Source organism: Mesoplodon densirostris, chromosome 15, assembly GCF_025265405.1.
Source record: "Mesoplodon densirostris isolate mMesDen1 chromosome 15, mMesDen1 primary haplotype, whole genome shotgun sequence".
In the NCBI taxonomy this organism is placed as follows: Eukaryota; Metazoa; Chordata; class Mammalia; order Artiodactyla; family Ziphiidae; genus Mesoplodon; species Mesoplodon densirostris.
In genome coordinates this window covers 33,902,643-33,919,408 of record NC_082675.1, presented here as the reverse complement: position 1 = coordinate 33,919,408, position 16,766 = coordinate 33,902,643, and the positions used below count along the sequence as shown (strand labels likewise).

At 44.0% G+C, this 16,766-nt stretch overlaps 1 protein-coding gene across 5 annotated transcripts in view; it reads right to left on the bottom strand.

The window, feature by feature from the left end:
* Positions 1-16,766, bottom strand: part of EPB41L3 (erythrocyte membrane protein band 4.1 like 3) — a 141,114-nt gene that overhangs the window by 87,858 nt on the left and 36,490 nt on the right. For all 5 annotated transcript variants that reach the window (XM_060118985.1, XM_060118981.1, XM_060118983.1 and 2 more), the window contains exon 2: positions 2,323-2,516. In XM_060118985.1, the coding sequence (XP_059974968.1) occupies positions 2,323-2,505 (183 nt within the window). In that variant the 5' untranslated portion in view covers positions 2,506-2,516. The remainder of the gene's footprint in view (positions 1-2,322; positions 2,517-16,766) is intronic.

The window sequence follows — 16,766 nt, the reverse complement described above, 5'->3', positions numbered from 1 at the left end:
TAACCTATAATGGAAAAGAATCGGAAAAGGAATATGTATATATATGTATAAGTGAATCACTTTGCTGTACACCTGAAACTAACACAGCATTTATACTTCAGTTGGAAAAAAAGAAAAGGCACTGGGTAGTATAAGCCTTAAAAACAAAGAAAGCATCTAAGATTTAACCTAAAGTATTCTGCTTCTTTCATTCACTGGATCCTCCTTTATCCCATGACCCATAACTGTCCCATAAACATACCAGGTATCTGATAAATTGTAAGGCCTACATAGCTTCAAGTATTAATCTTCTCAGTAATTTTACAACTGTTAAAATATCTGATTTAGCTCTAACTCAATTCAGTGAAGCCAGCAGCACTGAAATTCACTACAAAGTAATCCCTTAAGTCTACTTCCCCCTTCACTGTAATGAGCTGGTATAAGAACAGATCAAATCTGTCCAAAAGCTTTAATCTGCTTTCAAATCACAACAGTCCAGTCCAAGCTAGACTCAGAACTGCAGAGGACAGCCTATGAACAATAAAATCCTCCCCTCAGTCAGTCCCCTTGGCAGTCTCCCTGTGCACGCCTCTCCAACAACTCTTTTTCTGCCCTTTTTCTATGTATTAAATGACCACAGCTTCCATGGTCTGCAAATACACTCTGAAAGTCCAAAGGAAGATATGTTCTGAAACTCAGTTTGGGCCCCTTACATAAGCACAAAATTTCCTCTCTCATGAATATGCCACCACCCTGGTGGCGAAACTTCACAGGCTGGAGAGTAAGACCATATGACAGTTGCAGCTTTCTCAAGGTCACCAAACTAGTCGACTGGAATTCAGATCCAGCCAAAGCCCACGCTTTAATCATCACGAGATACCAAAGCACACTTCATTCTACCTCAAACGTAACTGGGCACCCGGTGTGAATCAGAGAATCTGAGAGTGGAAGAATCTTAGAAAATTATCTTCTCCGATCTCTTCGTTCTGTAAATGAGTAAGCTGAGGTCCAGAGGACTCCAAAGAGTTCTGAGACCACTGAGATAACCAGGGGGGAGGCGGGGCTACAGTCACGTGACTCTGCCGCAGTCACCCTTCCCTCCGGTGGCTTCGAGTCACTCCTCTTTAGTTTCAAACGTCTGACTACAGAAAGTCAATCCATTTATTAAATACACACGTCTAATCGTGTCTGGGTATGGAAACTCTTCCTTCTCTCCAATTTCCCCCACTTTCACGTTTATTTCATTTCAGAGTTAAGAGGAAAGAAGACAGAAAAATCCAGTCTAGTAATTTTAAAATTCTCAAGATCTGAAGATTAACAAACAAAACACTACCACCATCACGCCTCCACGAAAAGAAAAGATAAAGGAAAGCCATGATGGCAACACCTGCTCCTTTGATGCTGTTGGACAAGTTGAAGGATAACCCCCAGCTCCCTGCACAAAACGTCTGAGATCAGACACAGCGTCTATTTACAGAGCATGAAAATAAACATTACGCTTTATACCAGTTAAAAGCGGAACTTAAATACCATGGGAAAAGAAAGGAAATCATCAGGCTGTAAATACCTAGTGGTTTAAGGCTAGACCAATGTGTTGTGCTTTCCAAAGACATGCTGCTTCCTTCATGTCTCTTAACATCTTCTAGAATTTCTGGCTTGACACAAATACTTCCAACCTATAAGAGGTCAACCATGTGTAGGGACTCCCAGATTTCCTTAACCCATGAGTCGGGACCCTAAAACATGCTGATTCCAGGTTTGAAGTTTCAAGCCAAAGAAATTTAAACACGGATTCATTCAAGGCCCGGGTATAAATCGTGCTTTATATTTTGTAGGAAAGCTTTTAAAAGGAATAATCACATATCCATGACAACTTAAACATGTTTAGGTAACAGAGCTGAAAACAGACATGTCCACAGGAGAGGGAAAGAGGCACGAACACCCACTATGAGCAGTTGGCAACCTTAGGGTCAGAGTGGCCCCAGGGAAAAATCACAAGAGCTCTGAACCCAAGGCTTAAATAAACAACCGGGCGCATAATTAGAGCCGCCAGAGCAGTGTCTAGCCTCCCTGTAAACCCAGACAAAAACCACTGACGGGCCGTCCAGATTGCAGTGTGAGTTCAAATGCTTTCATCAAAGGAAGGCGTCACCAAGCAAGGCTGTGGAATGTCATTCACTGAAAGCCTTAAAATAGCCTAACTTTCCATCTGCCCAGGACCAGAAGGGGCCAAGCAGATGACCCCTGGTGGTTCCCTCTAGTGCTAAGAGGCCAAGGTCAGAGCAGAGCCTGGAAAAGCTCAGCAAGCATTCTTTCATGGGTTTTGGGGTGGTCCAGGCTCACCTCCTTCCTCACGGGCGTGCTGTGCGCTGCCGCCTCCTCCAACTGCTCTGGTGCCTGGGGCTGCTCTTCAGTGCCCGGCTCGGCTGCTGGCTGCGCCCCCAGCTGTGCCCCCACGTGACCCTCCTGGGGCTCGGCCTCCTGCTCCGGCTTCGATTCCAACTCTGATCCCGATTCGGTTGTCATGGTCGATTGTTCTGCAAGCAGAAAGCAGGAAGGGCCCATCACTCAGTGCCATGACCTCCCCCAGGCAGGCAAGAAAGGCAGGAGGGGGCCTCCCTGGTGGCGCAGTGGTTGAGAGTCCGCCTGCCGATGCAGGGGATACGGGTTCGTGCCCCGGTCTGGGAGGATCCCATATGCCGCGGAGCGGCTGGGCCCGTGAGCCATGGCCGCTGGGCCTGCGCATCCGGAGCCTGTGCTCCGCAACAGGAGAGGCCACAACAGTGAGAGGCCCACATAACGCAAAAAGGAAAAAAAAAATAAAAAAGAAAGGCAGGAGGTTACAGTGAACAGCTGAAGGGAATCAGCACAGGAAAGATGGAGAAACGCTAAGAACCAAAACACGAGCCCACCACACACACCTAACAGCAGCCTTGTCCAATTCACCACAAGGACGGGTGCCCGTCGACGTCTCAAAAGGAACGTTTACTAGTAAATGCTGATTTGGAATGATCACGGGCTTTATTCCTATTAGATTTTTGCCACAGATGACCGTGAAACGACATTACCGTCATAATAATTACCTAACTTAGATACATTTTATTTCAGAAAAATGAATTTTCTGAATCAGCTGGAGATACATTTTAATCTCTGACAAGGATGATCTAGTAATGGAAGCGGATGCACTTTCTCATTCCCTTTCCCCTTCCCAGGGGCCCCGCTCTGCCCTTCCACACCCGTGAATCCATCCATTCTTCTGTGAACAAACACCCTTCCCCTCTGTGATTTTCCAGTAACTGTTATTCCCTTTTCTTCTTAAATAAATTTACTTATTTATTTATTTTTGGCTGCATTGGGTGTTCGTTGCTGCACGCGGCTTTCTCTACTTGCAGTGAGCGGGGGCTATCCTTCGTCGCGGTGCGCGGGCTTCTCATTGCGGTGGCTTCTCTTGTTGCGGAGCACAGGCTCTAGGTGTGTGGGCTTCAGTAGTTGTGGCTCACAGGCTCTAGAGCGCAGGCTCAGTAGTTGTGGCGCACGGGCTTAGTTGGTCTGCGGCATGTGGGATCTTCCCAGACCAGGGCTTGAACCCGTGTCCCCTGCACTGGCAGGTGGATTCTTAACCACTGCGCCACCAGGGAAGTCCCTGTTATTCCCTTTTGAACGAGCAACCACAGTACATCAGCGGCTTCTTCGGTGTTGAGGAACCTGTCCCGCACTGGACCAGCCCTGGCCACAGCGGAGGGAAGCCAGGTAGCATCACCTCTCCCGCTCCTCACAAGTTCACTCTCAAAGGCTTCTTCCTGGTTCCCTCCTATTTCCCGTGAGTGTTGAAGAAGTTTGTCCATCTCATATCCCATCAGGAACTCAAACAACAGATCCTGACATAGAATAATCTGCTCTTACATCCTAAAAAGGATGTCCTAAAATATAACTGCCATCTCCTTATAATTTACTCGTCAAGACATAAGTATTTTGTGCCTCAGTTTCCACATCTGCCAAATGAGAGCACTGAACAAGATCACATCTAAAGAACCTATTTCTTTTCTTTTTTTTTTTTTGCGGTACGCGGGCCTCTCACTGCTGTGGCCTCTCCCGTTGCGGAGCACAGACTCCGGACGCGCAGGCTCAGTGGCCATGGCTCACGGGCCCAGGTGCTCCGCGGCATGTGGGATCTTCCCAGACCGGGGCACGAACCCGCACCCCCTGCATTGGCAGGCGGACTCTCAACCACTGCACTACCAGGGAAGCCCAAGAACCTATTTCTTGCTGTTACTTCTTCCTACTACTAATAGACATGCTGCTACAATTAAAGCCATTTTTTGCTCTAAGCAGCAAGAGAGCTGCTATACCAGTGGTCACCATGTCATTTTAAGTAATTTCTCATCTTAGCTATGTGGTAAATATCTCAAAAATGAATATCTCAGATCATCACATAATTTCCCTTCCTAATTCTATGGTAAAAATACCATGAGCAAAGGGCTAGTGTAATACTTTAAGCAAATGATACACCCGTTAGTATGAGTAGAATTTTTATGAAAAATAAAACTCCATAGTAAAACTACCAGTTAGTTCCTATTTTCACAATACACATTGGAAGATGCTTAATAATTTGAAGAGAGAAACATTACAAATACCAATCTATCTTATAAACTAAATGTGGTATCTGTGCTTTCTGTTTAAGGTTACTTTTTACAATCACCAGCTGTTCTGTCCGTTGAATAAAAGACCTGTCAACCTGGCATGTGCTCAGTTACCCAATGTAAATGTAAATATCAAGTCCAAATGCAAAGCCAGATAGGGATCTACATAAAACTAAAACATTTTCTCCTTCCTCCTTACATTTTAGATTTTCAAGCAAATCTTGAAGGCAAATATGATACTTGCATTTTTATGCTTATACTGCAAAGTGTCAAGTCTACAGAAAAAACATTGGAGGAGGAGGGAGAGGTGGTGATTGTATAATTCAGAGCCTATGGCTGAATTCTACCTTTTAGGAGGGGGAGGATTAATTTTAATAATCAGTTCAACTCACCCAACCCTTATTGAGTACCAAATATAAGTCAAGCACTGCTCCTGGTTTAGAGGCAGAGATAAATATGTTGTAACCCCCTACACCCTACCTACCTTCAAGGAGCCCAGAGTCTGTGGCTGAAATAGACTCTCTCCAGAATCTATTTTTTCCATCTTTCTTTTAGTAATCAAACTTTCAGTTTCAGCTGGCACGCCTCCACCCAGTTGGAGACCACAGTGAGTTGGGGCCATGTGATTAAGTCGGGACCCATGATATGATGGAGAAAATGTATTCAATATTTAGGTCATCTTCATAAAAAGAAAGCCACTTGCCCTAGATTTCCCTTTCCCAGTGTCTGGGAAATACTGACTGATGTCATTACTACAGACCTGATCATGGAAGCCCCAAGTTGAGGAGGAGGCCAGAGCCGCCCCCCTCAGCCGGGGCCCCGAGATGACCTCATGGAGGGCAGCCCACCTGCTCTGGATGGTCACACAAGGCAGAATCCTTCTGTCTTCTCTGCACCTCGGTAAACCAGCCCACACCGAATCTAATACACATTCTACAGATTAAAATTCTACCCAAACGCAGACTTGAGTGGCTCCCATCTTCCCAAAACAAAGTAGCCTTCTCTTGATCTCACATCCTCTGGCAGCGACTACCACATTTCCCTGCTCTCTACTCATAACTTCTCAAGTCTTGTCGACCCTGTCTGACGTCCTCATTTCCGCTTTCTCTGCCACCACTCCAGCCTGACTCCATCGGGGTTGCTCTTGTGGCCACTCCGGAGGATAATCCACTCTTGCCTGTCTTTTTCTCATTTGACCTCATAGCAGCCCCAACTCAGGTGATGAGACTTTCCTTGTCAACATGATTCAGAACACCCCACACTCTCCTGCTTTCCTCCCATCTCTCTGGCGACTCCTTTGCACTCACTGTTACAGGTTACTCCTTATCCAACCTCTAAATGTGGGAATATCCAAGAAAACTCACTTCTAGGTCCTCTTCTCTTCTCCATATTTTATTCCCAGCGCTTTAAATACTTCCCACATGCCAACGGCTCGCATATTCACATCTCTGGTCCAAACCTCTGTCCTGAGCTTTCAGACTAGTGTCCAACTGCGCACTGGACACTCCTGACACCTCACAGGCACCTGCTGATCTCTCTCCCCTCCTCATCTTCCCCACCTCAGTAAGTGGCAATGCCATTCCTTCAAGCTAGAATTCCGGAAGTCACCCCCTGACATTTTCCTTTCCCTTGTCTTCCTTATTAATATACAACAGAAAGTTTTACAAAATATTTAGTTTTGCAAATATATATATATATTATATATATATATAAATGTATACTAAAATATATCTTTCCAAAACATATCTTGCATTGGTCCCCAGCCACTAGGCCAGCCATCATTTCTTCCCTGAACTCCTTCAGTAACTCCCTTTTCACTGCCTCGATTCCCTATCCACCTCTATTCTGTTGACCTTCATAAAACATAAATCCAGTCACATCACTCACCGCAGAAAATCCTTTAATAACTTCCCAGTGTGCTTGAAGTTAATATCAAAACTCTTAATTCCCATGGCCTTCAAGGCTAAGCTGAGGCCTCAACACCCTATCGACACCCAGCGGCACGCCCATCCGGCCGTCCACCTGAGATCCAGCCACGTGGTCTCCGGCCAGTGTGTAAACCACATCAGAGCTTTGTTCTGCTTCAGGGTTTTCTAGACACGCTGTTCTGTTTGCTGAGAACATTTTTTCCTCTGATCTTCAAGTGCCTGACTCCTCATTCCCAAGTGTTGGCTGAGAGAGGCTTTCCCTTGTTGCACAGTTATCCTAATTGTGCCTTATTGTTTCCTTCCCATAATGCATCAAATTTTATTATTATTCACCATCTCTCAACCTCCTTCCCATATACTCAAGGGGGGAAATCATGTTTGTTTATATCTGAAAACTGGAACATAGTGGGTATTTCAATAATAATTTAATGAATGACTAAATAAAATCAACCCCATTTATTATATAACTATGCATTTAAAAGTGTAATAACTCTTCCTTATAGTTTTTAACCACTGTAAGATCTCTCTTAAGTGGGTGGGTAAAGAGTAGATATTTCTACTCTTTAGAAATAGAAAACGGAACTCAGTTACAACTTTCAAAATCAAATCTCTCAAGGTAATAGACACTATTGTTCTGTTCACAGTCTAATGCTTTTATCAGTAGTTGTAAAGGTCTTCCAGAAACACAAAAAAGAAAATGTTCAGGTGGTTTAGAGAATATCTATAAAAGAGTAACCTAAAAGCCACTAGGTCATGAATTTACAAAGTAAAACATAAACGACTATTAGAAAAAGCATATTTTAAGAAGATGCTTAGTTTTTCCTAGACAGGACAGTTCTAGCATATAAATCATATTATTGAAGAAATTTGAACACCTTCAATATTTTCTATCTTCTATGAATATCCTACTTAGGGTTCTCTGTTGTTATTATCTGTGTTTCAGCAGATAATGGCTATAACTTAGTAATTAGATGTCAAAACTATCACAGAAGCAGAAAACCAGAATCATATCTCAAAATTAAAAAGTCACTTTAAAATCTATGTATAATCTTTATAGATACAATACAAGAAAATAATCAGCAGCAAATAAGTTGCCATGTATGGTCTTGGGTGACTAATTTTTTTTTTTACTCTCCCACTTCCTCTTCCATAAAACAAGGGGTTCGGACTAGAAATCTGTGATGACTAAGTGAGGTGGGGGCAGGGGACGGGCTAGGGGTGGTGCAGGGGGCAGTGAAAGGCTGGAAACTTGAGATCTTCTTTCCGGTTAAGCTGACAGACCTGCCGCCTCTTTCACCATGTTCTCCCAATTTCCTTACTACTCTGTAAACCTAAGGACTTTTTACACAAAAGTCGTTGTGGTATTATACATCTCACATCAGTGCACTCTAAACTTGAAAATGTGGTTAAATACGTGTTAAGATAAAAATCTTTCTAAACATGACATTAGCCCCAGGATTCACTATATATGAAATAGAAGAGCAAAATCAGTAAAGGAATAATCCCAGTTTTGATTTTCACTATGAAACCATTCAGTACCTGGCTTTTGTCTTTAATTCCATACGTCGTCCCAAAGGCAGAGAGCCAGCTCTACAAAAGCTGAATAAAAACGCAAAATGGACATAGCCCAGGAACCACCTATCAACTACTTAAACAGTAAAATAACCTACCATTATTTTCTACCTATGAATACACTGTATAAAACCTTACCTGTCACATACCACATAAATCACAGAACCTCAAACCTCAAATAAAATCCTATGCCCTTGTCAAATATTTCCTAGGTATATCATTTCCCCCAGCACTATATGCATAATACAAGGAATAAAAATCATTGCTGTTTTTTTGACTGATTGTAATAAAATAAAACTTCCCTTGCTGTTGAGAGATAGTAAAGTAAGAAACCTGAAAAATGTAAGGCTTTTAAATTCTGGAATCTCACTAGAATCAATATTTAATTCCACATACCTGAAAGGGCATAAGTTTACCTATGAGTAAACAGTATCGACAGCCTCAATCGGTAAATTCAATTTCAAAACTTTTTTTTTAATAATCCTCCTCCCTACCCACATGCCAATATAAGCAAGCAGTAAAATGATTTTTAAATGGCACACAATGAAAATCATAAGCATCTAAATACAGTCCTTACTTTAACTCATTACTTTAATAATTCTAAAGTGTACACCTCCAATCTTATACCCAAATGCCAAAACATTTTTTAAAATTAGATTTTCATGATATTTACATTGTTTTGGCTTTTTCTTTATAAGACACTCATTCCCTGCTTTCTTGGATGACCCCTGGCACTTGAAATTGCACATTTTCCTTTCCGACTCACTACAGATGACTATTTTCCAATGTTCCCTTCTCTTCTGATAGATTCACTCTGGACTACCTATAACTGTCAGTCATTTCAGTTACTGGAAGTAACACCATCACCTGCAATCACAAACGGAAAGCGATACAAAATGCTTATGCTTAGCCTTGGCTTAAAAAGGTCTGGAATCCCAGGAACTCCAAACCCTAAAAGCTGGCGTAAGGACATTTACTACGTGTACTGGGATGATGGCGAGAGGAGTCCTTTATCTTTTCAAGAAACATAAATTGTATTTCATTATGCCTCTTCTCAGGGACATATTCATTAAATGACTACCAAAAGAAATGGTAGTCAGCTTAAGAGGTGGCATTGTGCAGGTGTGAATGAAATCATTCCCAATTCCCAATTCATTTCACCTATAAAAAATGGTCATTGGCCTGCGTTCCAGGCTTTGTTCCTTTTCAGCTCTCATTTTTTACTCTGCAGAAGAAAAATGTCAGTTTATCCTCATCTTTTCCACTTTTAGAAGCAGCATCTCTAAATTCAACATCTCCTAAAAAGTGACTGCTAAATTAGCTTCTGCATTCAAATTTACGTACCTACCTCTCCTGCAGATAAGAAAATTCAGTGATATTCTATTAAAAGACACAGACCTAGGACTTTAGTGCAGGAAAATGCTCCATAAAAATCTCTGTCCTTTACATAGAAAACAGGATTCCTACAGAATAACAAAGCACTTCATAAAGAAAAACCCTTCACACCAGTTACCTGCCTAGAGGGTTGTAAGACTAAGACGATTCTTTTTTAAAAAAACAAGCTTCCCCCCCGCTTTTGTATTTCAAACATAAATGTACAGAAGAGAAGCTAGTAGACCTTTATATACTCAGCTTAAGTATTTGTGACTCCTGGATACCATCCACTGATCCACCAAAACCACCAACATCAAGCAAGTAAAAAGACAGTAATATCCCCTGACCCCTCTACTGGATTCTATCTGCATTAAAAAAAGCCCCAGTATCATCCATTAAACACACACACGCACACACACACTCTCACCCCAAACGACTGCTCTTGACCTTGCCTTCTACCCTCCTACAACCCCCACCTCCACCCCTCCAGGATGGCCCTGCTTCTCTCCTCTTCCTCACAGCCATGTTTCTGGAAGGAATTTCCTCCCTGTGTTGTCACCACGCCCTCCCTCCCACTCACCGTTCAGAGTATTCCCCATTATTCTAGTAAATCTTACTAAGGTTACCGGCCACCTCCCTATACGGCAATACATCCATGTGACGTCCCTTCCCATCTCTGAATTCTCTGTGTTTCTGACACACTCTTGATGTTCCTCCTCCCTCTGCCTCACTTCCATTTGCTCTTCACACCCACCTTCTCATCCTGTTTCTAAACTCTGCAGGTCTTTAGAATCAGAGCTCCTTCACTCGGTTTCAAACACAATGGCACATCCAAGATACAGGTTCCTCACTCTGACCTCTCTGAGCTTCAGATCCACAGATACAACTCCACTGCTCTCCTCGCTTCCCTGGGTATTTCAGAGGCACCTAACACTGAACACTTCTCCATCCAAAGCATTGACCTCCGCCCCCGCCCTCCCAGCCCCCCATCTGCTCCACTTCTGTCTTCTCCATGTCAGTAGGTGTCCATCTGTCCAGCTGCTCATGCTGGGGATCAGGACACCACCCTCCTCCTCATTCCCAACTCAATGCACTTCACACCTGTCACCTCTTGAGTTGTATTTAAAGAAAGAAGACTGGAGAAAGTTCTGGGCAGAGGTGATCAATCAGGGAAAAGCAGAAAGGTGTGAAAACTCATGTGCACGTCCTTGCATGAGGGCATGTGGTCAGTGGTGGCTGAAACATGAGGGCTGTGTGGGCAGTGATGGGAGGTGGTGAGACCAGCCAGCCAGAGATCAGGCCTTGCAAGGCTGGCTGGTCCTCGCTAAGGAGACCTCATCCCATCACACAGACACCATTCTGGCAGCCATGGGGATAACCAACATCAGCTCAAAATTAGACCGAACTATCAGACCAAGAAGGCTTTGGTGGGGCAGCGGTGGACCAACCAATCACTCCTCAAAGCACAAAACAGTGGAATTCAGGGTCGATCATTATAAAATATTTTTGAAAACTTGACAATAAGGAATTGAGACACCGTTTGTGACTAGTGGCAGAGACAATTCTGATTGTTTTTATTCAAATAAGCTTCTTGGCCAAATAAGTTCAAACCTTATAAGCCAATATACCAACTCCTATGAAGATGCCTGACTTTAAGTGTATAGAAGAAGCAGAAAGCTGGAATTCTTATGATGACAACATAACAATTCAAAATTACTTTCACAATGACCCTGGTCAACCTGTAAGGGATGACCAACTGCCATCGCTATGTAGACCAAGGTTTCGTAACAGCACTGCGCCATCTACAATTCAGTGTTCAGGATTTTAAAAACTGAACAAGACCCAAAAAAATAAGGCCACAGTCCCCTGCTTCAAGGAACGTACAATCTGACAGGTTCACTTGAGAAGTGAAGCAACACAGCATCGAGGGTACAAGACATACGCCCAGAGGAGAGAGCTTTCCACCAGCCCGTGGGGGCTGGGTGGGCTCACAGAAAATCATCTCGTGTTAGAAAAAAAACCTTCCGCCCCAAGTTAAATGACTAGTTTTAAGCTTTATAAGCAATTAAAAATCACAGGCTACCTCAGGAAGATAAAAGGGAAGTCAGGGATAAATAAAAGCACAGGAGAGGTACAGAATGAGGCACAGGGCCCTGAGAGGGTAGGTGGGTAAGAACCAGCCTCAACTGCCAGATGCTCTGTGACCTCAACAGAACTTGGCTTCCCTTTCTGTTCTAAGATTCTGAAAACTCTAGGATACCTGAGAACCTGAGCTAACTGTTGTATTAACAGCATGAAATCTCAGGAAATTTTGTCCTCTAAGTGAGGACAGATGCTTACTGATCAGCCCAAGAATGTAAAGCTCCTAGGGCAGCAATCACCAGCACTCCAGAGAGAAAGCCAGCCTCCCCACCACTGCAGTGTCAGCGGAAGGCTTCATCAACTATTTGAGTCTCTTAAAGTTTTATTTAATTCACCGAAGCAATACTTACCCAGATAATCTGAAAAAGCCAAAGGAAACACTCTTAGTTTACTTAATACATTTGAAGAACCTAAATTTTTTTCCAGCAAGCTCTTAGCTTTTTAAGTTCAAAAATGTTTAGCTCTGGGCTTCCCTGGTGGCGCAGTGGTTGAGAGTCCGCCTGCCGATGCGGGGGACACGGGTTCGTGCCCCGGTCCGGGAAGATCCCACATGCCGTGGAGCGGCTGGGCCCATGAGCCATGGCTGCTGAGCCTGCGCGTCCGGAGCCTGTGCCCCGCAACGGGAGAGGCCACAGCAGTGAGAGGCCTGTGTACCACACACACACACACAAAATGTTTAGCTCTATGTGTGAGCAGAAAAATTAATAAATACGGTTTAGAAAACAGATACAGTGATGATGGAAGTGTCCACCTTATCAATATGTATCCATATTTCCAAATCAAACTGAGGCCAAATACCAGGTACAAAATTCCCATATATTTTTGAAATAACAGAGTTTTTGGTTGTTTCCATAAGCCCCTAAATACATTTCAATAAAACCAAGGAAGCAGCTGGCTCCCCGTCTCGAGGAAGGGGGACTTGTGTTAGTAAAGGACTTGAACAGGATTCAGTGACAGCACTAACAGGAGGAGGGGCAGGGCTCCTGAAGGGAAAAGCTACTTGCAAGTCAGGTCCACAGAGCGAGCGGCAGAAGCACCCATTCAAGCTCTGTTCTAGTGCGTCTATGTTATGACCACTCTGTTAAAAGCAAGGGAGTTCCCAAACTCGGATTCCTGAACTCCAGACACTGGGGAAGGGGGCCCTAAGGGTCTGAGAGCTTGTTTGGATGTTTCAAAGGCAAGTGTACATTCAGCCATGACACAGCTACACACACCGACCGAGTCTCTCTGCTTCTGGTTGGACATTTATCAGTTAAGGTTAGAAATACTGGCTACATCATTTCTTTACTCATGAATACATTCCTTCAACAAACATTTGCTGAATAGCTGTCCTGAAGCCTGCGGACACATCAGATGAAGACAAACGGGGTCTCTGCTCCAGTGGAGCCTGCCTGATAACTGAAGGAGAAAAAGAATGAAAAGATGTCAGCTACAGGGAGATGTTATTACACGAGCGAACCTACAATGGGTGGGTGGCTGCTGACATTGGGTGGTTGGGGAGGGCTTCTCCGGGAGCGGGGGGACGTTCTAATATCAGGGACGGGGGCTGGGACCATGCCTTCCAGAAGACTAGTGCCCGGGCCCTAAGGACGAAATGAGCCTGGCGTGCTCAAGGAACGAAAAGCAGGTCGAGGGAGCTGGGACCCAGGAGGTGCAAGGGAGAATGTCCACCATGAAGTAGGAGATGTGAGCGGGGTTTGGGGTCTCAGTAAGCCAATGTAGGCAGCTGGGTTTTATTTTAAATACAATGGAGCATTTTAAGGGAAGGAATGAGAGGGTCTTATTCATGCTTTTAAAAGACCACTCTGGGGATTTCCCTGGTGGCGCATTGGTAAAGAATCCGCCTGCCAATGCAGGGAACACGGGTTCGAGCCCTGCTCCAGGAAGATCCCACATGCCGCGGAGCAACTAAGCCCGTGCACCACAACTACTGAGCCTGCACTCTAGAGCCCACGAGTCACAACTACTGAAGCCCACGTGCCTAGAGCCTGTGCTCTGCAACAAGAGAAGCCACCACAATGAGAAGCCTGTGCCCCGCAACAAAGAGTTGCCCCCGCTCACTGCAACTAGAGGAAGCCCACGTGCACCAGCGAAGACCCAATACAGCCAAAAATTAAATAAATAAATAAATTAATTAATTTAAAAAAAAGACCACTCTGGGTTTGGAGTGAAGGAGCCAGGGTGGGAGCAGGGAGAGTGGTGAGAAGGCTACAGCAACAGTCCAGGCTAGAGAAAATGCTGGAACAGGGTGGGAGGAGAGGAAAGGAGGGGCAGGGGCGCCCTGCATCGGAATCTCTGACCTGAGCCTTGTGCAGACAGGGGAGATGGGCTAGCTGGGGGGCACAAAGTCTTATAAATGTTAGGTCTCTTACAGACACAGGGACCCCTGGAGGTGAGAAGACTGCACATGCATTCTCCACTAGGCAGGGACCCCATCGACAAGCAAAGGTTAAGCTTCGATCCTAAACGAGGGCAATCTTCAGTGAACCCTGAAGTCATCGGTCATCATTTCTAAACACATTCATGTGAGAAGCAACGCCTGGCTGCATGTATAACGATCATCTTCTTCTGGTCTAAGTGACAGCTCCAGCCTTCCCAGAAAAGCAGGTTGATTAACACGAAAAGCTTTGGCCTTGGGGGTAGAGCATGGATTTGTAGACTTCATCTGAGTACCTAGCTCATGGCTAGAGGGCGTATGTATGTATATGCTTGTTTCACACACCACCTGGCAAAGAACTTTAGTCTCCGTGAGGTTTTAACATGATTATCACCCAACGCACATAGGTGTTACAAAGTTTCTACAGGGTCTACACAAGAAGCCTTCTGCTGCTATTAAAGGGTTTAATTTAAATGACTAAGTTGTCCACCCACGAATCTCCTCGTGCCCAGGCTGGACCTACAGCCACCTCTCCAACCGCAGGACAGTGTTTTTTCACAACATATTTACATTTTTTCACTTGGACAAGCATGTGAATGTATTATTCAATGCACAGCAGAAATAGTTTAGGGAGCTGTTCCTGGGACAGGAGAGTGACAGACACATCTATTTATTTTCAGGAGTGAACGTGAGTACTTGAATTCCGCTTCCTGCTAGCTCTGTTCACCAACACTCATTGGTGTTCCCGATCATTGAAATAGAGTTCAGTATTGCCCACGACTTCATCTGCCTCAGCCAAAGGCACTCCCACAGTATCCCTGGGGTTTTAGGCAAAAAATCAAATCAAAATGGAAATTTCAGAGCACCAATGAGATACATCGGAAAGAGCAAAAAGACAGTCCTTAGGGCAAACTGAATCCTGGGAAGTCCAAGAGAATAAGCTAAATACAGCAACCATTCTCTCCCTTTGCTGTTAAGCATAAATCACTCTAAGGAAGAAAGTGGCATTATGTCCTCTGTGTGTGGATGGCAATTCAAACACAGCATATCTGCTTAATTCTCCTCTATACCAATATTAGGAAAGACTGCCGATGGTTTCCTCAAAGGAAGGTTCAATTTGTAAAATGCATAGGAGCTTCCTGAGTTTGACAGCTGGAATAATTTCCCATCAACCTTCTGTGCTTTCCTTAATATTATTTTGTAATGAACAGGGTGTGGCACTTGAGAAAGTAAAGGAACTTGTCCACAGGGAACCCAAGATGCACGGTGGACGGTACCCCACAGGACAGACGGGGATAGGGAGGTCATACTTGCCCAAGGTCATATAACAACAAGCACAGGCCAACAATTAAATCTGAGTTTCTGCCTCTGATAACAGAGCTCTTTCTTCCACATAAGTTCTGCACTTCAGTAATAGCAATAAAACCTACTCTTAACCTCCTGTTCTTATTTCAGAAGTAGACAGCTTTTCAAAATCACTGTTTTCTGTGATCATCTATAATTCACAGTGCCGATACGCTACCTTATTCTTTTATTCAATGTAAATCAAACATTAGTAAATTTAAACTTCTATAACATTATATTTTTTATACGCTATTTTCCCTACTACTTACTTTTCTTTATGCACTTATCTTTACTACTTACTTTATCTATCTATCTATATCTATATATAAATATAAAACATCACAATTCTAGTTTCTAATCTAGTGCAAGCCCTTGAGATTCTATAGCAGGTTGCCAACTTGTTTCTGGAAAACAAACAAAACAATCATTGTTGCTTCTAGAGAAAATACGAATGGTAACGACCCTGCTTCTAGAGTCTCAACAGTTATAACTTTCCACTGATGGTGGCTTTAAGCCTTAAATGGATGTCTAGATTTTTACCAGCTCCAACTTTAAAAGCATTGTTTGTGGAGGGCCTCAAATAGACAAGATGCCATCAATATACATTTCAAGTTATAACTGTCCGACTCCATTGTTTAAAATTTTCAAGAATTCAATGGCTAAAATTAAAAGAGGAGAGAAAAGGAGATGATGTGTTTCTTCTGTACTGCTGGCCAATTCTATCTCTGGCGAAGAACTTATTAGCAAAAAGCTATCTTTGGCACCTTAATGCAGGAGCATATTTCTCTATTACCCAGCATCTGACTCTGCATCTGTGAGAAATGAGGTGTGAACCAGAGAGAGTGAATAAATTAAAACAGAGTCAGGCCCTGTGCCGTCGTCCACCACCGACAAGAGCTGCCTGGCTCTTTCTGAAATGGGTCTCTCTCCCACAGAACCATTCATTTCCAAAATAGGGGCAAGGTTATGGCCAAAATCCCCAACCTTTGCACCTTAGTGAGGGGCAACATCCCCTCTGGTATCTGGGGGTACCTGGTCGAGAAGCCAGGGTTCAGGCTTCTCTAGAGGTTAGGGTTGAGGACAGCGGGGACAAAAAGGGCTTGTCTCAAACGACCCGAGAACAAAACCTGTGCTCTGATCGTCTACCCAGGAAAATGCTTACAACCAGATGTTGAGAAAATGAATGAACGAACAGTATGTGTTTCTGAGCCTCCTGAATACAAGGCTGGTCTTACTTTCACCTAAGTGCCCTGAACATTCAGATGAGCATCAGAATGCAGATCTGGCCGATTCATTTTCTCAAACTGCATGCATGTCTCAAGGCTTTTATCTCTGTGGTTAGTTCCTAATGGCAAGCTTCATGCAGGCACCAGAGGGAATAGTCACCAGAGGGACACGTGGTGAGAATGA